The sequence below is a fragment of the Homalodisca vitripennis genome, chromosome 3 (genome assembly GCF_021130785.1).
Source record: "Homalodisca vitripennis isolate AUS2020 chromosome 3, UT_GWSS_2.1, whole genome shotgun sequence".
Lineage (NCBI taxonomy): Eukaryota > Metazoa > Arthropoda > Insecta > Hemiptera > Cicadellidae > Homalodisca > Homalodisca vitripennis.
In genome coordinates, this window is record NC_060209.1 from 153,748,218 (window position 1) to 153,776,070 (window position 27,853).

The window sequence follows — 27,853 nt, forward strand, 5'->3', positions numbered from 1 at the left end:
AGACAGTCAACCATATAGAACAATTTTACATACACCCAGGAGACAAAGAGAAATTTTGCCAACTAAGTGATGGGCTTCAATAATGCTCAGCCAAATCTCATGGAGTGACATGTTCCATCATTGAACTTCCCTATACAGAAATGAAACTTCATGCAAAATTTCAAATCTATAGATTAGTTTGTTCTCGAGATATTGTGCAGACAGACAGAAATAACATGTTTCTATTTTATATAGCTTAGCTTGTAATAAAGTAAAAGTATATTTTATTTTGAATTAAGTTTTTTAAAATTATGTTATTTGAATTTTATAAGAAAGTTGAATTTTAATTCGATTTTAACTTTGAGCCAAGAAGTTAACTTTAATATAATTTATTTTAATAATAACAACAAAAATCTTTTCATGAGAACACTTGGATAAGGATAAGTGGTCCTATAAGCAATTTGGAGATTAAATCTAAATATTTGCAATATTATAGAGACTATTTTATAGAATGGCAATTTTAATTTTGAAATATTCGAAACTGTTGTTTGATAACCAATTCATAAAGTAATTCAAGTAAGTATACTCCTGTCTATCTTAACCAATAACCATTATAACAATAATTAATAAATAAGTTAAAAGCTGGAAACATAAACGCAGGTAAACTAATCAAAAAATTCTCTACAGCATATGAAAAAATTTAAAAATTTGATGTTATTGTGAAATTGTTAAAAACAAAATTTAATAGAAAGTTATGTTTAAATTTGACAAGAAAATCTGATTTGAACGCACTTTTGCGCTGTAGTACCCATGATACCTGACCTAAAACTTTTTTTATTTAATACGCTGCTATGCAACCTAACTTAATAAACAAATTTGAATGTACTATGTGACAAAATATCACAATACAGATCACCTGCAGATTTTAAATTTTGCATAGAACATTTCTACATACACAATAATGAAGTCTATGATCGTGCAAGTCCAGCCATGAAATTTGGCTGAGTATCATTGAAGTCTGTCACCTTTAATTGTATTACATAGAAGGTATATCATTCATACTGGCAAGGTATATTGAAGTTTACAGGATTATTTCAGTTAGTTCTGAGATCCGACACTAGGGCTGCGCCACATAACTTGATTGTTACTACCTCTCACACCACAGAGGTCAGCCCGAGTGTTCACTTATTCTGTGCCTCGATTTATAGCATAAGATAAGTTACCTCTTATGTAACTAATACAATCAAAGACTCAAAAGGCTGTCAGAGTTTCTCTTCTGTCTGCAGGGGAAATTTACAAATTAATTTGATATACGATGTATGTCTGTTTATCTTCAGGACAACTCGAGAATGAAATGATCGAGCTATAGACTTGAAATTTTGCATACAATCTCAGCAAACCCTGTTATATAACACATGGAGTAATGTTTCTAAATAATTTATTATAAATAAGCCTATATTATAAAGGAACACAAGAAACCTATACACAATAGTGGAGGCTTAACTGAATAATGTACTGAATAATTTAATGTTGTTTTAATTTTTAAACAGAATTATGTTAAACTATTTTGCCTTCATATGCAAACGTATGTTTTCTAATATTATACTCATCTATCCTGGTTCATAATATTTTTCAGCAGCTTAATAATTTTATGAGAGCATAAATGTAAATGAAACAACTGGAATATTTCAATCTCAATCTTTATTTTACAACAATAGTACATAATGGACAAGTACTCAACAAAATAAGTATGTTCAGTGTTTGTATTGATAACTTTAAAAGAACTACATTGTAAAATATTAAAAATAAATATATTGATAATTGCACCTTTTGAATTACTCTAAAAATAAATAAATGCACCAACTAACCCATCAGCAACTTTTTAAACACCTAGATTTTTAAATTATTTGCTAAATTTTACCAATACTAATTCAATTATATGTGCATTAATTTGCAGAAGTAGTCTTAAAACAAATTGGGCTATTCATAATATTACAATATTTATATTATACGTTTTAAATTAGTTTTTGAACACAATTTTATAAACTCTGAAGAGATAATTTAAAATAACTTTTTGGAGTAGCAAACAAAATTGACTTGCTCTTTTACAGAGTGATCATTAAGTTTTCCCTTTTAAACTGTTTCAAAATTACCTTTCTACTATCAAAAATTTGTACAAAACCTGTATTAATTACCAAGTTGCCAATGAGTTGCACACAACAAAAAATTTTAACAAATGAATATAAGATGATGTTTCACTTATTATCAGTACTAGACCTAACAAAAAGGAATTGATAGTGTAGAACTTGGACCAACAGGTTATAACAATATGTTACAAAACATATTACAAGATGTTTTTATTACAAAAAAGCAATTTTTTAAAGTGTTAATGTATTTTCTTACATCAGTATACATTGACAGCATTAAATTTTCAAAACCAGTTTTCTTGTTTGTCAGCAATAACTTTAAATATTGCTATAGCACTTTCAGTGGATATTCTCAACATACCTTTGACAATAGATGCTTAGTTTTCTTCTCAGTTTTTTTTTTTATAAAACTTTCATCTAGAGGAACTGCCCAACTTCAGTAATAATTTTAAACATTAGTTTCATCTTAGAAAATATATCAATGTCATTAAAAGTTGATTATTATTTTAATTTAGTTATAATGAAATAGTTATTAAGAGAGCTATCCAGAAAGTAGATTACGTTTCGCTCTGTAGTTGCTAAGGTAGTTACTATCGTGGCCATTTTGATGTCAGGGCGTTTCTGCATTCAATGACTATCCAGCCAGTATATGGCTTATATAGACACGAATAAGATGGTGATTCACTGCTTGATTGAATGATTACAGGGGGACGAGACTTCCGTGAATTGCGAAAACCAAATTACAGCCTATGGATTAGGGGCACACACACTCCCCTAAAAAACTATGGAAGTGCATGCACACAACACTGTTGGCGTGGAAAATTATGGTTACTGTTTTTTTGGACATGATAGGAGTTCTCCTTGATTTCTTAGAACGTAGCCCAACCATAAATTCTGAAAGTTTATGGTTTTACCATTGTGAAACCTTGGAAAACTTAAGTAAAGCAATACAAAACAAGCACAGTGGAAAGTTAAGTTCAAAAATTTTGTTTTTGCACAACGCCCGATTACATATGGCAAATCAGACTCGAGAAGTCCTGGATGAATTTCAGTGTGAGGTGTTTCCACATCCGACTTACAGTATGGACCTTGCAACCCCTGACTACCACCTGTTTTCAGCAATGAAGACCTGGTTTGCAACGCAGCGCTTTGATGATGACGTGGAACTGCAGAAGGGTGTGACTACCTGGTTAAGTATCAGGCGGCAGAATTTCAAAACTAGTTCACCGCTATGATACATGCCTAAATTTGTATGGCGACTATATTGAAAAATAGTATATTAGTGCCACTTTCAAATATATACAGTATATATATATTATATATATAAAATAATTTATTGTTTATATCAAAACGTAATCTACTTTCTGGATAACCCTCGTATATTAGTCAGGGAGTAACTTTCACTTAATGATATAAATAAGCTACATCAGAAAACATTCACAATAAATATCATATTCAATACTTCCCTATTTATACAGAAAATATGAAAACTTCACTCTAATTTAAAATTTGTTTTTATGATAAATAAATAATAGGAATATAAATTAAGTACAAATGGTAAACAAGTTATCACATTATCGTTGCAAAGAATATTTATTTTTGTAAATCAAACAATAAAATAGACAATCACATCGTCTTGCAATTATCATCTAATAAATATATAAATTAGTGTATCACAAAAGAAAAATGAAAATGATTTACAAATATGACTAGCTTTCAAAAAATGTATATATTAAAATAATAAGAGTATATGCCCTTGTACATAGAGGAAGCTACATATAAATGATTGTGTACATTGACACAAACAGGTACAGTAATTTATGTACACAGACTGTACAGTTTTAACTTTAATATTGATTAAATGCTGTAATTTCAAATTAACATAGGTTTACACTTTCACTACAACATTTATAAGCTATTGTATGGTTCTTACACAACCAATGGAGTACTTACTTACACCACAGTCTTTATGACTCAAGAAACGGTTAAATCTTTACTATAAAACAAAGAACTAGGAACGTCTGAATAGTAAGTACGTGTTTGTCCGCAACAATTACTGAACTAACAATTTTGTAATATTTTATTTTTACCATAAATTAAAATCTTAATCTATATTTGTCAGCTATTAGTGGATTTTTGTCTTATAAGGCAAAATGTTCATTTTCTCTCATAGAGAGGAAGAGCAGCAAGTGATGGCAACTGATTATGACATAACATAATCATGTCATTGAAGCACTGATTATTATTCAGCAACCTGAATGAATAAACAAATGTAATTAATGGGTGAAAGTTCTGAGGTGTAAGATGCATGATCCTTTTGAGTCACATGAACAGTGTTTAACACGCATATTTGGAAAGAAGCATGATACTGCGATTGAGTACACCATGCTTTTAGAATAATTAATAAGTCTTAAATGAATAATAAGACGTAGAAATATTAATTTAATTTATTACATTCCAAATTTTGTACATGTTTCATTGTTAAAAAATCATCCTCAGGGTTACGTTGAAGAACAGATCAATTCACCAGGTGGCTTCCACGTCAAAAACAAAAACACATGAACAAAAAAAAACAATAAGATAAACATATAAAACATTTAAAATGGATATGTCCATCGTACTGTAAGGGTAAGAAGATATAATTTGAGTTCGTGTGTGTGATTCTTTAACGTCTAAACCATCTTTGCAGATTGACCTGTTCTTTGATGAAAGCTTGAGGACTACATGTAAACTCGAAACAAATTTGGAATGTATGATGGAGGTAATTTATTAAATTACTATATATGTCAGTAAGCATGTCCAGGTCTAATAGAATACTAAATAGAATAACACAACTTAGAAGAGTGGCATGCAGCATTGGACAGCATTTTTTAATATTGATCTGCCAATAAATATCATGTTTAAAAAACATGATTGTTTCAAGCTATATATATGTGAAACAAAAATATCAGATAAGTTCTATTACAGTAATGAAACACAAGTACAATTAATCAAATAATGTCTTATAGAAAAGTACCTTTAAATCAAACTGCACAAAGAAAATAGTTTTAGATAGATCGTCTTGTCTAAAATATCACTCGATTGATAGTGCACTGAAATGTCGTTACATAATCTAAAAATGTTTCGGTGCACTACGTAAACTTTATTATTGCTGTTTTTAAAAAAATAACATACAATAAGGTACTAACATGCAAATACATAATGTTTTATTCAAGCAATTTCCCTAGACTGATAAAAACATTCCAGTAATTTTGCTGCACAGGAAATTTCTTGCTATACCAGTTATAATATGACTCTGTATATCTCGCAAAATGTAAATAAAACCTTATTTGAAAGATTGCAAGAGGCAATTTACCACAAAATAAAAAAAATATTTAGCAATGTACCTAGACAAACGTTGATGTTGTTCTATGTAGCATGATTAATGTAAAACTAACTTATTATTTAAGAATTGTAATTTAATAATAATTAAATATTAATAACAAAAACCAATTCTGTAACTCTTTAATATATTTAATAGCCAATATTTCCTTATTTCGCGTAGTCTATCTGTGTATGTATCATTAATGTTATTATAAAAAATCTTTGGTTATACACTTGTTTTAAAATTATCCAACAAATGTCCAAATTGAGTTTAAAATGAACTTGCAGTACTAGGTGGATTAGTGCTCACCAGTATCATAAGGATTATCTGCATAACAGTTTCTGTCTGTCTCATTCAACTTTATATGTCACTTCACATTATTTTGTTTGAAAGATGCAGTACACCATCCCTTCAAGAATTGTTGCAGTAAAATTTGTGTAAAAAGGGCCTTGATCAGGTATAATCAACTAATCAGCTACCAGTTACCATTAATATGACTTATATTAGAGGTAAATGTAACTGCATTGTTACAATACACTACTGGAATGGTTACAGAACTGTTACAACAAAAATTATATGTATTTAAACTGTTGCAGCAACACAATTTAAAGTCACTGCATTGTATTTTACCGCAGTGGAAGGAAACTGGAATGTTAGAGCAAGCATGACTACTCCTGCCTCCTTACGAAGTGGAAGTAAGCTCTGAGATGTAAATTGGACAATAACAAAGCTGTTGTGAAATTGATGAAAGGGGTTCAGTGACTGTATGATTTGGCATATGTCTTATCTGAAAATAGCCCTTTTAGAACCTTTCCATGTCGGTTTTTTTTAAATTGTACTGGTTTATGAGAATTGTATCATTGACAGTTTTTATTTGCATAAACTAGGGAACCATTTAAAAACATAAATGCTGTCATTTGAGGAGAGAAAAATTTGTTCGCTGACCCACAAACAACATTTTTGTTACAAAAATGAATATTTTGATTACACAAATTGAATGGAAAGATAAAAAAATGTTGGAGTGAGATTTAGTACGTATATACATTTATAAATTAGTTGAATGGAGATAGCAAGTTATTTAAACAATTTTTATCAAAACTTTACTGAAAAAAGAGGATAAATAATAATAATAAAATTTTGAAACAATAAAAAAATGTTAAAATTAGCTTTGACTGGCTATTTTATCTTTGTTCAAATGTCTTTAAATAATTGTGAAACATTTAAACTCTTTGTAAACATACTAAACAACACTATAAACAAACTTAACAGTAAGTTATTTTGGATTTTGGGTATTATTTGTGAAAAAAGCAACCAGCAGGGTTGGGTGTCTGTTGTAGTCTCATATTATTGTTGATCTTAACCATTACATGATAATTTACTGTGATACAAACTCAAAATAATATCAGGCAGTTGTCTATCTTAAATGTCAATCATTTCAGGAGGCAGGAGTTCCCGGAACTGGTGACAATTGTGCAACTAAATGATATAAAAACTGTTAACAGGGTCATAGTAGAAATGTGCCTGAATAGTGAAGTGAATTATTATCTAATTGTGTCAAAATCCAAATTACCGATATACCATTAGTTGGTCCTACGAGGGTTAAACTATTGTGTCATAGTATCGTTTAGAAAACTCAATTCCTAATGGATGTGACGTTGGGGTCAATAAGAAAATATAGCCTTTGTACAATGACACAACTTTACAATGGTACTTTTGACATCAATAATTTATATCAAAATCAAGTACATCATTTTGAACCACATTATTAGATTTCACTGCAGTTAAAAGGAAACCCAAACAAGAAACAATCAAATGGCATTCTTACCTCATCTAAATACAATTGCATCACAATACCTCTTCAGGAGTTACATAATTAACTAGAGTAATTCCTTAGTTATTCCTTAATTTATTGTTGCCACCGTTTCCTTAAACATCAGTGACCACTTAACTTGACATGGAGAGCAGGATTAAACACTTAACATACCAGAATTTGGCAGCATGAAATGAGTCTTAAATAGGACATAGTTGAGTTCAGAATTGAGAATCATAATCTACCACTTTTTGATTTTAAAACAATATTACGTTCTAAATAATTTCAATATACATGGAATATGTGTATGAATTTAAATAACAAATCAAAACTATAGTATGCATAATGATTATAACTGAAGAAATCCCATTTCAAAATAACAGAGCATATCTCCAGATATCTTTTTCCATTTATCACTACTTACCCTAAAAATTGGCCAACTCAAGATGACTATTCTCAAAAGTACGTAAATGGATAAAAACATATACTAACCTATAAACAACAATAAAATCCCCACATAAATCAGGGTACTATTACAGTTTAATATTGGTACTATCAAATAGGTACATTTTAATAATTAATTATTTTATTTTCAAAGAGAACACATAAACTTTACAAAAATAAAGGTGATGAATGAAATGAACATATTGTAATACAGTAGTTATGCAGTTTCAGAAAATATTAATTATTTAAATGCTTTTACTCTTTTAAACTGTTTAATGTTTAGAATTATTGGTTGGATAATGATTTTATTTTAATACACTGAACTATATTAATCACTACCTTATAGTATAAACCTTATAGCTTTGTACATAGGTAACATAGATGCTTTAAATCTATTTAGCTATTAAAAAAAACTTGATTTATTACTACCACTTTAAAACATTTAAAATAAAACCTAAGCACATTTGACAATAATTTAATCCCACAAATTTTAAAGCAAAAGGTAAAACATCACTGCAGTAAAAACACATAAAACAAGCAGATCACTAGCCAATTGTTTACTCAGTTCTAAACACAACATGGTAACTACAAGTAAATAAGTAACATGATGTTCAAGTAAACATAATATAATACAAGCGGTTTTATTTGACACTTCAACTTATATATTAATTAAGGTTTATTCTGTGATAAAAACTAGTAAAATTATGTTCAAAGATTTAAAAAATAAAACTTTATGCAATACATTCAATATTTTTAGGGTGTCTGATCACCAAGCATTTAAAAAATATGAATATTAAAATCTATATTGTGACATCCGACAGTCAAATCAAGTTCACACCAAGGAGTTAAAAAGGAGTTTAAGTTTTTTTAATTCAAACAAATGTTATACTAACTGTAGATGTACTCCAAAATTTGAGTTAGTAAACACTGTTAAAAACCTAATTGAAACATGATTTCAATTTTTTAAGTACAAATTTGATGAAATATTTTTAAGACCTTGAAGACAAATTTAACTGTTTTAACTTTAAATAAAAGCATCACACTAAAAACATTTGTCACTAAGAACCAAATTGCCTTAATTAAAAATGAAATACCCTTGTAATAGCTTCAATCCATACTGCATTTTACGAGTTAGTGGAGTGCTAACTCACAACTTCCACTAGGGACAGAAATGATTCATAATAAACAGCCTTAATCGTAAAACTGTTTCTAATTTACAAATTCTTGAATCGATTTTCAACTGTATACATTTTTCTGAGGACATTCTGCTAAATGTTTCATATATATATATATATTTTTTTTTTTAGCTATGTTAACTTGTGGGCAAACTCTATTCTTTTAGTTCATCTTGACCTAATATAAAACTTTTTGAATTAAAAAAATTAATTCTGAGTGTAGGAAGTCACTAAAAAGTTGATTCAAAATTGCCAACCAAACTCCTAATTGCATTGGCTTATTTAACTAACTATACATGAATTAACTATCTGTTTGCACCAAGTTTGGAAACACAATTTTTTTAAATTTGATTGACCCTCAAAACATTTATCACTCAAATCAAAGAATTTATTCAAGCCACCTTGTACCATTTGAAAATTCTCACATAATTCATAATTATTTCATCAATTAATTTCAATTAATTAATTTTGTTTTATCAGAAAATCCTATCATGAAATTGAAATGAGCTCAAAGATTACAACAACAAAATCTACTCTACATTTACTGCAAGTGTTATTTTAAAAAATGTGTACGATCTACAATTTAAAATACTGATAGAGTTTTTAACAAAATCGTATAAATAGAAAATATTGAAAAAATCAATAACAAGTTTTTCATTATTTAAACATACAACAAACAATATTAAAAAGGTACACAGCGTGATTTTCAATTAGTTTTAGATAAATGTTCAATTCTTCTACTGGAATGTTTTGATTGGAATGTACAGTTTGCTATCCTGGAGTTACACCTGTCGGGTACAACAGTACAACTGCCACATGAAGGTAAGGGGAAAGGGGAGGGGATCCTGTGTAACACCATGTAACAGTCAAGTGCAATCTTGTCTGTAGGGAATGTTTGGCACATATATCACCTTGGCATTTTCATTGCCAGGAATGACTCCTTTTTGCTAAAGTACTCATTCAACCGAAGGCCTGCATATCTGAAACACAAATGTCCAAATATAGTATTTAATACCATTTCGAGAAAATAAGGAAAGCTTATATCATATTTCAGTGCATTATATAGTAACAAAATCGGAATAATTTTTACAATTTGTTGGAAAAAATACAATTTACTGATAAACAACAAATAGAAAATTTAATAGTGAATAGTTCAAAACTTATTGATCATGCGTTTTTAATTTGTATTAAAGGCAAAAACCATCTAAAACCATAATAAATTATGAATACAAGACTAGATAATTGTATGTAAATATTTTCAAATAAGAACACATAACTGTAACTGCTCATAAAAATAAATGGCCATCTTTACAGAAATAATCAAACTATTTATAAGCAACGTTTAATGTGTCTTTAGGATGGAGTAGTGCTGTGATTGACATTTGAAAGAGATTTTTGCACCAATTCACTCTATTAAATATTTTAAAATTTTTTACCAAAGCCTGTTAAATTATGACGTTAGTTTCCTTATGTATGTACAGCACTGTAATTCAGTTTTTAGTGATATGACTGTATTTCAGGTAAACAAATGACAAAAATCAATATTAATGCACAAGGTTTGCTTGTGATCATGAGACAACACTATTTATACACACAATCCAATTATTAATTAGCTAATTTGTTATTATAAATTACAATTTCCGCAATCTATTAGTCCAGAAATCTAAATATCTAGTCAGAAAAATTGTATTTCTTTTCTAAATTTGTGTCAAGAGTTACTGTAGGTTTTAATTTGGCACGTCAGTGATCGAACACTGTAGACACAACAGTGAGCTGGGCTAACCAATTAGTTGTCTTTGCAACAAAGTGAGTCTGCAACATTTTGGAATACTTCAGAACACGTTCATGTAAGTATTCTAATATTTTCTTGGATTGCAATTTACATATCTGATTAAACTAATACTGCTTATCAGACAACAATGATGAAAATAATATTGTAAATGAATAGTTTAAATTATTGTACATAAACAGAAACTCACTCTAGAAAATCAAAATCAATATTGGAATGTTCCGCTTGCACCAGGGCCCAGACGCCCCACAGGAAATGGGCTGCAAGAGCAAACTTGTTGACCTGCACATACAGGGAGTGTATCTGGTCGTCAGAGGGTGGACAGCCAGTGTACTCTGTCAGATATATCCTCAACCAGTCCCATTGCAGCGATTGAGAGGGATACCGGGAGAAATCTACATCTGTTACACCTATAACACACCCACTTACAATGGTACAATTTCATCACATTTTGGCACCTTACATTTTCATACATTTATAATGGTAAAAATTAATTGATTGTAAACAGTTTACTGGGAAGAGAAAGTATTTGTTTCGGTAAAATAGAATATAAAATATAGAATATTTTTTCCCACAAGTATTACCCAAAAGTACCCTTTTATAATAAACTTCTAACCTGTTACTTAATAAATATCCATTTAGTATATTTTCCCAGCTGTATCTAGAATAAACTGTTTGTCATATTCTTCGCTTTCTGATAAGTAAAGAGTTACTGTAGCACAATTATTACTAGTTAATAAGGTCTACCAAATTATCTCCAAGTAAAATAATCCAACAATTTGCTTGTCGCTCTAAAAAAAACAATAAACCTAAGCTGACAGTGTTATATGCTGGAGCAGTCTTTAAAAAACTTAACAGTACTGATTTATTCTATCATTTGGTTTATTGTTGATTTAAAAATAATAGACATCCTTTATATTGGTGGCACTTCAGTCAGCATCCATCCATGACAAAGCGAACATTTCCACACTGCCCGTTATTTTTATATTCAAATTTGAAATGTGTGCTGCAGTCCCGCCAGTTTTTAAGTGCGGTCTATTATTCATTGTTTGTTGGAAAAAAAACTTAACCCTTTTAACCCCGACGTCCGTACTATACGGACGTCGTAAAAATGGCGTCAACTCCCGACGTCCGTATAGTGCGGACGTGCACTTTTTATTACTTTACTGGCCACCTATTTCACCAAATGCTTTGAAATTTCACAGACTTATGCACAAAGATATTTTGCATCGAAATATATTAGTTTGTAATGGTTTGACTTCGTATTTTGTCAGTCTGTAACTGAGCAATTGCAGTTCGTCTCGACTGACTGCTCACGCTTGTTGCAGACAGCTGTACATCACGTGGTTGTGAATATTCCGTTTTCTTCACAGTTTTAGGTTAAAGCAGTGTAAAGTACGGCAGTTAAAGTTTTAGATTATTATTTGTTTGATTTCAAAATGAGTAAAAGACATGTTCAAAGTCTCCCGCAAGTGAAAATACACTAATTAGTAACCTAGTTGCAAATGGTGTGGATGTGATTAGTGACGACGATTTGAGTGATAGATATCTTGAAAACATATTGTTTTGTCTTGAAAATATTGTTTTAAAACTTTTTTTAAATTTAGATTATGAACAGTTTTAGTTATTTTGTCAGAAATAACTTTGGTTTTATGTTTATTTTAAGTACTGTGAATTTCAAAGGTCTTGTTACATTGCCTTGCCCAGAAATGGCAAAAAGAAAAATTTACACGGCTTTACAAAAATGATGTTACTCCACTTGTAAATAAGGTAGGCCTATAATTTTTGTTTCCTTTTATTAAGGATTAAATATACCATAAAGTAAATGGGTATTTTTGTGTCAAATATTTTTTTATCTATATGGTTTCCATGATCAAACTTGAAATGTTTTCATTTTTATTTATTTTTTATATATGTATATGTATGTAAAAAAAATTACTTTCAAAATAATAATTTTATTTGTATATTTCTGTTAGCTACATGTATAAAGAAGCAAAAAAAAAAAGAATTACCTAAATATCTTAAAAAATAACTGATTTTATGAATTTTTTACAAAACCCTTACATTTTGTCTGAAAATGGCTTGGGATTTCTGGCACATCACTTGATTTAATGGCCGGGGTTAAAAGGGTTAAAACCAAAAGAAATTCATCGGGAACTGTGTGAAGTGTACAGGAACAACGTAATGACTGAAAGTTATGTCAGGAAGTGGTGCATTCAGTTTAAAAATGGCAGAACAAACGTTCATGATCAAGAGAAGAGTGGACCTCCAAGCATTGTGACTGACGATTTGGTTACCAAAGTTGATGAAAAGATTTGTGAAAACCGCTGATTCACAATAACTGAGTTTCCCACAAGTTTCACTGACTTCATTGCTTTAAATTGTTTCACAGAAGTTAGGCTACCAAAAATTTTGTGCAACATGGGTGCCAAAAACGCTTACATATCATCATAAATAACAACAAATGGTGGCAGCTTTGACGTTTTTGGAAGGCTACCACAGTCATGATGATGCACTACTGGATCAAATCGAATAGAAGACAAAACCTGGGTGAATCGTGTATTGTGAAATAAAATTATAGTGCATGGAGTGAGGGAACACACTTATGTTTTTTAGGGGAACATTCCCCTAATAAGCGAAAATAAAAATTGGCATCAAAAATTTTGCTTTTGCAAGACGGCAAACAGTGTAAAAGAACTCTTGAACTCGTTAAATTGGAATGTTTTTCCTCATCCCCCTTCAGTCCTGAACTTGCTTGAAGTGATTTTCACTTGTTCCAGAAAATGAAGACCTAGCTAGCAACACAGCGTTTAGACAAGATGAGGAGCTCCAGGTACGCGTAACTGAGTAGCTGAGATCACAGGTGGCAGAATTCTACAACACAGGAATTTCAAAGCTTGTCCACCGCTATGATAAGTGCCTGAATTTCTATGGTGCTTATGTATAAAATTATTATTGTAGTCCCTCTTTTACATATATTTAATAAAATGTTTTCTTGTACTTGGGTTTTTAAATTCCAGAACTTTCCTTACTTTCTGAATAGCCCTTGTACATTATGCAAAAACAAAACACAATTATGTACTCATTTCTTACAATAAAATGAATAACGTTCTTAAAAGAACAAACTTCCAAGATCAATTACATGTCGATAAATTTTAAAAATTGAATTTTAAGCAACAATATTAAAAACACCTTAACAAGACTGCTTTTATACTCTTCATTACAGTAATACTAAAATTTAACATTGAACTCTACAAGTTGTGGTGGCCATATTATCAGTAAGGCAGTGCAGAGCTTTTCAGTTCGTAACCTTGTATCTGTGGAACAATAGGTATCTAACCAAGCTTCCTCAAAGGCCAATTCATTAGAGACAACTCCCAGCCTAACCTTGTATCTATGGAACAATAGGTATCTAACCAAGCTTCCTCAAAGGCCAATTCATAAGAGACAACTCCCAGCCTAACCTTGTATCTGTGGAACAATAGGTATCTAACCAAGCTTCCTCAAAGGCCAATTCATTAGAGACAACTCCCAGCCTAACCTTGTATCTGTGGAACAATAGGTATCTAACCAAGCTTCCTCAAAGGCCAATTCATTAGAGACAACTCCCAGCCTAACCTTGTATCTGTGGAACAATAGGTATCTAACCAAGCTTCCTCAAAGGCCAATTCATTAGAGACAACTCCCAGCCTAACCTTGTATCTGTGGAACAATAGGTATCTAACCAAGCTTCCTCAAAGGCCAATTCATAAGAGACAACTCCCAGCCTAACCTTGTATCTGTGGAACAATAGGTATCTAACCAAGCTTCCTCAAAGGCCAATTCATTAGAGACAACTCCCAGCCTAACCTTGTATCTATGGAACAATAGGTATCTAACCAAGCTTCCTCAAAGGCCAATTCATAAGAGACAACTCCCAGCCTAACCTTGTATCTGTGGAACAATAGGTATCTAACCAAGCTTCCTCAAAGGCCAATTCATAAGAGACAACTTCCAGTCTAACCTTGTATATGTGGACTGCAATAGGTATCCAAGCAAGATTATTAAAAGCCAATTCATAAGTGACAACTCCCGGTTTGTTAACTTTTCAACGCCCGCTGTGACGGAATCATTCGGAAGATCCTACTGCAGTCTCTGCCTTATGTCACCGAGAGCAAGAATAAGTTCTTTCTAATATTAAAATTATGAGAATTTAATAATAGATATGTAGTCCAATTTTGATTGTAATTCATGTATATTTGGTCGCTATAAATCACATTATAACCTCGTATAAGTATAACCTCAGTTTATAAGTATATTAGTTAAGTAATTTTTATGAAGTTATTAAACGTATATTCAATGAATAAAGAGTAAATAAATAAATAAATTCAACCACAGTACAATTTGTGGTTGACTATTTTAGTTCGTGGACTTGTGTTTATTTTTCTGATATAATAACCCCAATCTTATTTTTAAATCGGCCTATTCGTTCAAAAGTAAAATTTTCGAAAGCAACTGATAAATTTAGACTATACCTATCTTAATGAAGAACTGTTAATGTCATCAAACTGTTAAGAAATCTTAATGTCAAACTTAGTAAAAAAATGTAAAAAACAAAATAGATCTATACAGTTACAAATAAATAATTCTTTTCCTTAGCTGAAAATATTTTATATCTGGATCAGTTTGTATTCAAAGCAGATGTCTTATAAATTGTATTTTTATATATACTTTTACAATCTAGTATTCATAATGAGTGCTTCAAAATCAAAATGAAGAAAGAAAAAAACTGAGAGGAAAGACAGAATCATGTGTCCTAATTAAAAGACTTCTGATGATAAGCTAATATCTTATCAAATTTTATCCCTTTATCAGATCCATCATAAATACTAATGCATTATTGATAAGACAAGTACTAATGCATCCTTGATAAGACAAGTCCTATTGTAACCGTACACTACCAAATAGCTAAGTGAGTGTGAACTGACCGGCAAACTCGTCAAAGTGGTTACCGATGTCATAAGCCTGGTAGTTGTACGCTGCATACTCGTAGTCAATGAAGTTGACAGAGCCCGGCTGGTGGATGACGTTGGCCAGCAGCAGGTCATTGTGACAAAAGACAACAGGAGAGCCAAGCGAGCTCAACTCCGTAGTCAGCTGCTCCAGTTCACGACCCAACATCTCCGCTCCCCCTGCCACAAGAGACACATACCTGCACACAATACTCTCACCTTAGTGCTGTTATCATCACTTCAGTTTCAGACTGTTTTAACTTATTTCCAATAATATGCAATCAACGATAAATTTTGAACCAAAGTTACATAGGACAACAGAAATTTTACAAAATTAAATGCGACGACTGAAGGAAAATTAAAAGTATACAAAATAATTATTTGAATATGTAAGCATTTTCAAGAATGGTTCAATATTTAACCTTTTGGTGATTTAATGCCATTTTAAAATTACTATGAATAAATGCATTATTTTTATAGTACTAAGTAACCGAGAGCATTAATAACAATTACTGTAGTATTTATATAATGATTAAACTAAAACTATATAAATAAATAGTTATAAGAATTCACATTTTGTTATGAATATTTTAACAAAACTTCAAACATAAAACGTGATTACAGACCAATTTCTCTCCCATATTTCAACACTTTGCATTCCTTTTTAATGTTCTTAAATGGTTTTTAATGTCCTTGAAATAATAACACAGCAGGAAAACACAGATTGAGAAAGGCAGTGGTGAAGAATATGCTGAATAGCGTTACGATTGTGCTAGAAGTCATACTCATCCTGGGACCGTGCTGGTAGGAGATCTCCCACAATACAATCTCAGAAACATCACGACGTATGACTTTCCTGAACACTCATGTTATAGAGTACAACACATCTTACACAAGAGCTAATCATAAAGAGGATCACATGACCTCACAAAGGTTATTACAATACACATACAGTTTATATAAACTAGAAGTTATTCCATATTATACTAATATTGAAATAACAAACAGTTTCGTATAATTTTCCTCTAATTTGGATAATAGCTTTTGAAATTAGTATTTGTTTCATCAGGTAACACTCCAAAAGAGAAATACAATTTTACTGTAGGTATACATGTAGCCAATATATATTTTCAGTAGAATATATGACTTATGATTTATTTTATATTTAGATACTAAAATTAACTCAATGAATATGGTAACCGAATTTTATAACCAATAACAGTGCTGTTTTAATCCAACTATAGTCTCTATAATATATAACTAAAAACAAGAGGCACATCAATATAAATAACTTTATACTGTTAGAAATAAATATTAGAAACTTTTAGAGTTTATTGCGTTTGAAGTTGTCTTGTTATACGTAAAACAGTATAGGATTGGTTTTACAGTAATAAAACAAAGGTAATATTTTCTGATTGATTTGTCTTTGAGGGTAAGAAACAAATACTGGTAGGAAGATATAATTTGTCGGTAAAACGCAAGTGACTACATATATATAGGTTGACAAGGAGTTCCAGTAAAGTTAGTGTGTTGTTGCCTCTGGAAACAATAATTTTGCCAGTTTGTTACTTATCAATACTGCCCTGACAGTAACTGGAGCAACTTGAACTCACTCCAAACGCTAACGTCTTTTAAACTAAAGACATATACTGGATAAAATTAGGTTATATTCAAGGATAGCCAATTTACTACACATTTATACAATTTTTACAAAATTCTCCCCTGATCATTAGATTACACTGTTTCTAACTGAATATAACCATTTCAACACCAAACTAAAATACTTTATGTATTGGAAGTTTGACAGTGCAACGTACGTTTAATAAAGATGGACTACACAAAAATAACATTTCCAAATTACACAGTTGAACACTGTATTGATAAAGTTGCCTGTTTAATACCAAGCATACTTGAAACATTTTGTATAGGTCAACACAGTAACCATTTAAGTGATTAATAATGTGTTTCAGTTTTTAAAAGGTTACACATATAATTTTGCATGAATACATTGAAAGAAATACTAAGAACTCTCCTTATGTTCTCTACACCAAGAATATCATAATTCAATCTTTGTACGTAAAGATTAAGTATACGTTTTACATTAAATTAAAAATTTTAAAATGTTACACCAATTTCAGAAACCATATCTATTTTCTGAATGCAAAATTTTGTTTTTGTCTATGATGACATAATTAATGGTTTTCGTATGTTCTGAGTTAATCTAAAAAATACTGAGAAAAAATGTAGTTACTCAAAACAAGTAGTTTTACTACAGGTAAGAGTAAGTAATGATTATTGTTTGTGCTGGTTTCTTTATTTACAAAACACAAATAAAACCTAGTAATTTACGACTTCAATTTTTTTTGTACCATGTTGTCATAACAATCGAAAATGAAATATTCCTTAATATTAGAAAACATACGAACATACAACATACATACGTATTGTATGTTAGTTCTTACTTATAAAGTGGAATGAAAAACATATCATTACCTCTGCTGTTTTTCTGATGGTGCATATTCATTTGGGACTAGACTGATGAACTTGCGGATTTTGGCCCATAGGGTTGGCTGTGGCTGGGAGTCATGGAACTTGACTTTATGTAACTGTGCCATCTTGCGAGCAATGAGGGGATAGATCGACGGTGCACAGACGGTTTCTACAGTCAACACTTCTCCAGGAATGTACTGGTATGCCAGCCCATTGTTGAATGTTGCAAACAGGGGTGGGGCGAAACCTACGCCTTGTAGCACCTATAATGTACAGCAATAAAATATTTACTATATAATATTATATTTTATCTATAAAAGGTCATTTAAAAAAAATATTTATTTTCAAATACCCTGAGACTAACAAATGAGTTGTATAGAAAAATATATTCAAACATGTATTTCCCCAAATTTTCCCAACTATGAATTATACAAAACATAGTATTTTCTCTCTTAATATGACTATTGTCAAATATATAATTTTTTAGAAACAGCTTAGATCAATCTTTAAAATATTTTCCCATTTGTCGTAAACTAAATGCTTAACTAAATGGCACAAAAAAGAAATGATTTATAAGTACTTATGATTAAGTTATGTAGATTTTTTATTTTAAATTTTGGATACAAATATGACATCTAAATCGACAATCAAATCTTTTAATGTTCTTAGATAAATTGTGTGTACAGTGCTCACCTTGATTGTTTCCGTCTCGGCCTTCCTGTCTATCAACAGGTCTGTGTTCTGTCCATACACCCTGACCAGGATCACATCTGTGGGACATTCTGGGTTGAAGCAGCCTATCAGATTGTTGGTGATACCATCAGTGAAGATCTGAATAACAACAACATATTCACACTTATCTGTCAGTTACGAAATAACGCTGTTACCCAACTGTTACAGTTGTTCAATGGAAGTTTTTCAAATTTTATGTACATCTGATATCAAAGTTGAGTACAAGAGAGATGACAGTTGATGTTTGTTGTGGAAAGTTACCACTTCCTAATGAAGAGGCTCTATTGTTGTTGTCATCACAATTCTAAACAACCCAATGTGATAATGATTAATAGAAGGAGGATCAATCCACACGTACATTTCTCAAATGTATGTTTCCAGTACAGTTTTCCTTGTCACAACAGCACAAAGATATTAAAATCATTGTTAATGTGGAAGCAATATGTTTAATAGTACAGTTCAAAATCAGAATATAAAAAATATTGTTCATAAAAATTTGTAAGGGTTAAATAGTGAAAATAAAACCTATCAAAGTTTTTTATCAGAAGTATTCTATTTGGGAATATTGACGATTCTTAGTAATATACCATTTGGAACAGCCACAAGTAAAGCTGAATGACAGTATGGACAGATGTTGAATGAAAGTAAACCCATCTACTTTCTTGTTAGTGTTGAGAACTGGTGTTAATTATTTGTCTGACAAAAGTGAAATATGTGTGAAATAAGCCATATATGTGTACCCAAGCCTGTAGTATTCGTTACACACCAGTCATTACAACATACTCAAACAAATTATTCTAATTGCCAGAATTTGATAGTTATCAACAATTATGATGACGGACATGTAACTACTGAGTTAAACACGTGTTTGTTTCACATATATCATGTTATAATTTAGTGAAAAGTCAAAATTATGGATAAAGCAATAAAATACACAATGACAGGTTGTTGATATCATGTTGTTTAGGAAATGAAAGTAGTCATTGACTGCAAATGATAAGATAATATTGTTTACTACAGTCAGAGTGTTATAAAATAAAATATTGCTTCTTCTGCCAGCCACTTCTTCTAATCATTACATATTTTATATTAGATGTTTCTAGAATACTTTATATTAAGTAACTTTTATTTAAATTTACATACTAAACACTGTAAATTAAAAAAAAAAAAACATTTGAGCTAAACATAAACACTGTAAAGTCTGCCAAATTATAATAGGTCCGCAATATGGCAGTGCAGTCAGATATAGATTTTTTATTAATGCATTTTTTTAATCCAAATATTCCACACTGTTTCTTTATTTTTTAGTTTTATTTTACAGTTATACTCATATTTAGGATTTCTAGGTGAGAGATACACCAAAATTCCCATTATTTCAATTTCATAATTCAATTTTTTTGACATAACCGTTAAAGTTTTGAGCTTTTATGCTTTAACATCTCTATAATGGATATGAAACTCAAAATAAGAACAAATTGAATACTTTAAGTAGTTTGAGTAAAGAAAATAAAAAAATTATGCTTGATAGACAAATTAGGAAATATGGGACTAGTAGTATGCAGGACCAGTACAATGAAGCCTTGGTGTAATGTCCTCTACGTCTTAACAAGTGAAACTATGGCCTAGACCTAGATAAGTTCAATGAGACTAGATTGTGGAACTAGTAAAACGCTGTCACACAATTAACATAAAACATGATCACCTGTTAACAGCTATCACTTATCGGAAAACCTAGATAAAAATTTGGTAAAACATTTGATGACATTAAAAACCTTTTATGGTGAGAGGAAGAGGGAGTTCTGTTGCATCAACATATGAATCACAGCCTAAATACAAAATTGTACCCAAAAACAAAATAAATTATATTAAAGCACACAAAATATGACACAAAACATGGAAGATTTTGGGCAATCTGAAGCCTCCTCACCATTGCTTATCCCATTAGGTAGTTTTATTAGAAGACAAGAAGTACACTAGTATAGTAGGTACTAGAAAAAATATATGCTTGAATAGCGGGAAAAGCATGGCAGGTATCTTAGTAAAAGTACCTTGAAATTTCTCCAAGCAAACATTTATTTGTTTTATATATATATATATATATATATATATATATATATATATATATATATACATATATTCTATTTATAATTCGGCTGTTGACATTTATACAAATTTAATGAATGTAAATAAAAGTCGTTTGACAGGTATTTGGTCTTCCGATCATGTGTTAGTTTGGTTATTAAAACGCATATATGCGACAGATACAACCAAATACAAAGTAATTGAATCGTAAAAAGTAAGGCCTCTGTGGTGTAATGGTAGAACATTAACCTGGCAAGTGAGAGATCCGGGTTCGAGTCCCGGCGGAACAGGTACTTTTTGTGATTCAATGTTTATTGAAATTATATATATATATATATATATATATATATATATATATATAATATATATTTAATTTTTTTTATTTGACTATGGCATTAGAATAAGTTGTGTATATTTAAAAATGCTTTAAAACCAAATTTAAGTACAATGTTTATTTTTACAAGTATTTTAGGAAAAAATAATCACTTATTATATATAACACTGAATTGAAAGATGTAGACAACTTAAAGTACTAAAAAGATAATAAATCCTCTGATGATAAATAAACACGTGTTAGTGTGGAATTTTGAAACAAAGTTTATTGACTAAACACACAATGTGAAAGAGCAGCAACGTTATGAGATCAATGATGGATAAGGAGGTTACAGGATTATTATGTCATGTTGTCTCTAATAGCTGCTTACTGAGCTATCTACTAAAGCCTCTGACCCTACTATCGTTCTAGCGTCATGTTTGTCAGCCCATTCAGAACAACACAAAATGACAGCTTGGGCATAGTAGTAATGAATGATATTCCATTTAATATGGAATAAAAAAAAATGTTACAATATGCAGGTATAACTGATCATGAGGTGATTTGTTACTTTAACAAATTGATTATTGTATTAAACAGTTGAGTTCATTTTATACACTTACTTGCTATGGTATTTTTTTGAATGCATTATATGTTGTTTTGCCAAATCGATCTGTAAACTTTGTTTTATTTGTTGGTGTATTCTAATCAAATACCACTTTTTAAACATATAACTAGTTTATAAAATGTTTGAATTCTTAGTTTTTTTATTTTAACCCTTTTAACGCAAAAATTTTGTTTTAGACACTGCCCTAGTGCCAAATTACACAATGTTTAAATGTTTTTTAATGTAAAGCCATTTTTTATTTGTTTAAATTGTTTATTTAACAAATTAACACACTGTTTGATGGATTATTGGTGGACTTTTTTTTAACAATTTATTGTGTTTATTTTAGATTATAAGTCGCCCCAAGAATCACAGCCGTCAGGGAACAAAACAAAAGAACAGCTGTTGTCGGTCAGTACGCCTTGGATGTTCAATTAGGACATTCAAATGGCGGTAGTCATCAAAATTGAGATGCCTTGCCATCTAGTGGCAAATTCAACAACTATAATTTCTCCTAATATTTTAAAACGTAGTTTGCGGAATAACTTGCCTTGGGCATTACAGAGATTTCAAAGTTTGCAAACTAACTCACTTATGGGGTTCAAAGATTTAAATGAGTTGATTTATTAAATTTAATAAGGAAATTCAATTAAGCTAAACTTTCATAACTTAAATTTGAGCTTAGATTAATATATTTAAAAGCTGAAATTACTAGATGTTGTTTGTATTAGTAATTAATCTCATTTTCAGTCAAACAAAAATACAAAGATAAAGTTGTGTACACTAATAAATTCTATATTTATTAAATTCATAAAATCAAATTTTAATCAAAATAAAATTAAAAATCAATTCGGCAAAAAAACATTTATTGCATCCAAATAAATTGTATAAGAGTGTGCAAAATGACAACAATGATTAGGTAATTTCAGCTATTAAATACAAAAAAAATTGATTATTAAACAGCAATTAAGCAACATTAATAACTATATTAGTGTATTATAAGTGATGGATGGTGCTCAGTAAAAAAAAAACTACTTAGTAAATATTTGTCATAGCAAAATAAACTTTGTATCAAAATGTTCGTCTACAAGTACCTCATATTTCTTTATTATTATAAATGTTTGTAAAACTCCAATTTTTGAATGATTACAGGTTGAAATATTTTTTATGGTCATCATTTTGAAACCTGGTATTAAATTTTCTGAAACCCTTTTTAAAAACTGGTCAAAGTCAAAGTCAAATTCTTTATTGCCATAAACACATTGTATACATGTATGACATTGTCAATATTTAAACAGTGATACTAATAAATATATTTAATAATTAGTACAATATAAAATGAACTCTTTTACATCATAGATACTTAATTCAATCAACAATGACTTAAGCTTAATTTTAAATTTATTGTCATCTAAGCATTTAATTTCCCTAGGTAACATATTATAAATTTAATCCCCATTTCATATGTTGATTTAATGGTTGCTTGGTAATTGCATTGCCTGATTCTAAGCAAGTTTCTTTGTCTAGTATCATGATCATGAATTGAACTATTTGTAGGTAAAACATTTAAATTTATCCTAACATACAATAATAACTGTAGTAGTATATACAATGATGTAACAGTCAGAATACCTAAATCTTTAAATAAAGGCTTACAGTGAGTCCTACAGCTAGCATTGCACATCATTCTTAAAACTCTCTTTTGCAAGATTAAAAGTTTTTTTATATTACTATCACAGCCCCAAACAATGATTCCATAAGATAAATGACTTTGTATGTATGCATAATATACTGACAATAATACATCTAGAGTTACATATTGTTTCAGTCTTCTAATCATAAAGGTACCTTTAGAAATCTTATTACAGACATTTACAATATGAGCCTCCCATTTAATATTTGACTGCAACAACACACCCAAAAACTTAACATCATTGACATCAATAGACATCATAGTCAGACACAACTAACAATTTTGAATTTTATACCCATATTAAACTTAAAGTTAAATTTTTTTCTAAAACAACACAAACATACTAACAGTCAGTAAACTAAATAACGTAGGACTATACTTTACGCAACATTTGTTACTTATTTTGACCTGAAAAATCAAATGGTGAAGTTGGATAAAGTAATTCATGGAAACCCTGTATAAATCAACAATACAAATTTAAAGTTTATTAGAAAACTGTAAGATAAGGAACACCGTTGAGATATACATTTATCTCCACTATAAATGTACAATAAACAAAATATATTCAATGGGTATACAACTAAAGAGTATCATGAGTTATGAATCTCAATTGAGTATAGCATGTTGTAGTTGTATTCGCTCGCTAAAAGTAAACTGTAAATGCGTGCCAGAAACCAAGGGTAGTTACATGCTAACAGTTTATTTCAATATTAAGTAAACGTTCCAAAATTGAAGAAGATTAAATAGCATTATTAAGTTTATTGCGGTACATTAAAAGTGACCCGATTAGAAATGGTCACGACAGTTGTCTTCGGAGGGTTTATTGATCTAGGTCAACCTCAAGTACTGACTAGGCATGCATTCCCTTGGCAGCACAGATCCACACTGTGTCAGCAGTTCAAAGAGTAGTTTATCTGACAAATCAGCTGATTGTTTAGAACTAGCAATTCCACAGAGTATTGTCAACAATCTGAGACTCTTAACATCCCAAACTTTCCTTTTCTATGATTCATTGTGTTGCAAAATTTTACTTGATGATGAGCCACATGATATATTACACAAGCTGATACTACATGTAGAGCTATTAGAGTAATTAGAGCAATTTTCGATGATTAATTCATTAGCAATTTTTATAGAGTATAAAGCATATATAATTGCTATATTAGGAAGTAAGTAGACAATAGTTCAAACTATAACCCACAAAATATAGATAAGAAATTTTCATTATACAGATAACTATACTAAAAGTCAACTGTAGAAGAATTCTGATTCAAGACAAAGCATTGTGATTCTTGACATTATTGTTATACACGACTTAAAACAAAACGTTATTATATTGAATAAAGAATGTTATTATATTACATTATTCAGATGAATGTAAACTTCTAAATTCCTTTATTGAGAAAATTGTCCAGTTCTTATAAAATTAATTGTTTATGTCACAATACTTTGATTCAAAATATTCCACCATAAACTAATCCTCAAGTTACTAAGTTAACATACAATTGTATTTTATATGAAGAAAGGTAAGAAAGGTCTAAAGGCCTTTGTTCATGTCTAACAAACAAATATTTAAAAATCCAGATCAGCTTGTGTCTTATTCACAACAATTTGTACCAATTAAAATAATTTGTATAACCAACTATTACTACTAGTATAACCTACTAATTTGTATAAACCACTATATGTAAGAGTATTATTTATATATACATTTATCTCCACTATAAATGTACAATAAACAAAATATATTCAATGGGTATACAACTAAAGAGTATCATGAGTTATGAATCTCAATTGAGTATAGCATGTTGTAGTTACTCGCTAAAAGTAAACTGTAAAATGCGTGCCAGAAACCAAGGGTAGTTACATGCTAACAGTTTATTTCAATATTAAGTAAACGTTCCAAAATTGAAGAAGATTAAATAGCATTATTAAGTTTATTGCGGTACATTAAAAGTGACCCGATTAGAAATGGTCACGACAGTTGTCTTCGGAGGGTTTATTGATCTAGGTCAACCTCAAGTACTGACTAGGCATGCATTCCCTTGGCAGCACAGATCCACACTGTGTCAGCAGTTCAAAGAGTAGTTTATCTGACAAATCAGCTGATTGTTTAGAACTAGCAATTCCACAGAGTATTGTCAACAATCTGAGACTCTTACAAACTTTCCTTTTCTATGATTCATTGTGTTGCAAAATTTTACTTGATGATGAGCCACATGATATATTACACAAGCTGATACTACATGTAGAGCTATTAGAGTAATTAGAGCAATTTTCGATGATTAATTCATTAGCAATTTTTATAGAGTATAAAGCATATATAATTGCTATATTAGGAAGTAAGTAGACAATAGTTCAAACTATAACCCACAAAATATAGATAAGAAATTTTCATTATACAGATAACTTACTAAAAGTCAACTGTAGAAGAATTCTGATTCAAGACAAAGCATTGTGATTCTTGACATGAATTGTTATCCACGACTTAAAACGTTATTATATTGAATAAAGAATGTTATTATATTACATTATTCAGATGAATGTAAACTTCTAAATTCCTTTATTGAGAAAATTGTCCAGTTCTTATAAAATTAATTGTTTATGTCAATACTTTGATTCAAAATATTCCACCATAAACTAATCCTCAAGTTACTAAGTTAACATACAATTGTATTTTATATGAAGAAAGGTAAGAAAGGTCTAAAGGCCTTTGTTCATGTCTAACAAACAAATATTTAAAAATCCAGATCAGCTTGTGTCTTATTCACAACAATTTGTACCAATTAAAATAATTTGTATAACCAACTATTACTACTAGTATAACCTACTAATTTGTATAAACCACTATATGTAAGAGTTTAGACACTTACAACTCTAATATTCCATAGAGAGATTTATATCCTTTAAAAAAAGGCTTAACCTAAAATTATAATCATTTTATCTTTCAGATTAAATATGTTGTGTATTGCTTATTGCTTATTAAATTAGTAAAACACTGAATATAGCATAAACTGGTACGATTCAGTTAAATTGTTTCTTATTATTGCTATATGAAATTTTTTAATTTTAGAAATAGTGACGAGACATAAGCCTTGGCTAAATAAGGAAACCACATAATACAGAATATATCATGAGGATAGGGCTAAAGAAAATGGCTAACAGGATAACACATAGTTTGTAATCACATATGATGCCAAGGTTAATTGCAAGACCTACATTATTCCATAACTGACATTGATGAAGGCTTTTCCTGGAGTCTAAACTTTACCCTAAAAATCTTTCACCACCAAATACATATTTTTTCGTTTCAGATTCAACTATATTCTCACGATCAAGGGCATCCAAGTGCATTTTGCATCTAGTGTATTCATCTATATTATTAATTTGGTAATAAGGTCATGTAAAATTCAAAATAATTTATAAAAAAGTGATTATTAAACAATTTTCAAAAAGAAACAAGAGGAAAACATAAATGAAATGGTATAATGAAATACACTTGAATGTAATACATACTGTATTTGGAATAAATTCACCAACAATTCACTAAATAATTTGGCTATAATGAAAAGTCTTATTTTGTTTGAGAAGAACAATTTTAAAACTTCAGACACTTTCACCCCTTACTTTTAGTTGTAGAATGACAGGAAGATGTGTCATTTAAAAGTTACGATTAATACGTATCCCAATGCTTTTTAATTTTTGTGTAAAGTTTATACTTTTAGAATATTTACAAAATAAAGTTTGACAATATTTATGAATAACAAGTAGAAACAACTAAAAAACTAAACATTTCCCATACTTTTACAATGAAAAATAAGCCTGTAAAAGTGTTGACATTGTTTTTATGGAACTAAAATCACGATTGCCACCAGTGAAGTTGTAATGAACTGATAACAGTGGTTATGAACATTTGTTATTACAAACCTCAAAATAATATTTTGAGACCAGAACTTTCTAAGAAAATTTACCATTATGAGAACCAGATATTTTTTATTCACACTTAAAAACACCCTTTTATTGATAGGTAGTATAGAAATAGAAATATGATTAGTGTTTAGAAAAATATTCATAATTTCATTAGTCTTCTTGAGAACTAAATAAAATTATAATAAATAGAAAGGCAATAAGCTTTATTTATAAATCACATTGTCTTTTTAAAAAGAACTTTATCATATTTCTAAACTTGTCTTTCATAATTGGCCAAATCTGAAGACATAAAATATTATGACATTTT

The 27,853-nt window shown here is 29.9% G+C and overlaps 1 protein-coding gene across 2 annotated transcripts in view; it reads right to left on the reverse strand.

Annotated features, from left to right (window-relative positions):
- Window positions 1–1,663: 1,663 nt before the first annotated feature.
- The window catches only part of LOC124357675 (ethanolamine kinase 1), a 46,556-nt gene continuing 20,366 nt past the window's right edge, over window positions 1,664–27,853 (reverse strand). For both annotated transcript variants that reach the window (XM_046809661.1, XM_046809660.1), the window contains exons 3-7: window positions 18,883–19,020; window positions 18,193–18,452; window positions 15,676–15,899; window positions 10,899–11,118; window positions 1,664–9,899 (exon numbers count right to left, since the gene is read on the reverse strand). In XM_046809661.1, coding sequence (XP_046665617.1) covers window positions 9,827–9,899; window positions 10,899–11,118; window positions 15,676–15,899; window positions 18,193–18,452; window positions 18,883–19,020 — 915 coding nt within the window. In that variant the 3' untranslated portion in view covers window positions 1,664–9,826. The remainder of the gene's footprint in view (window positions 9,900–10,898; window positions 11,119–15,675; window positions 15,900–18,192; window positions 18,453–18,882; window positions 19,021–27,853) is intronic.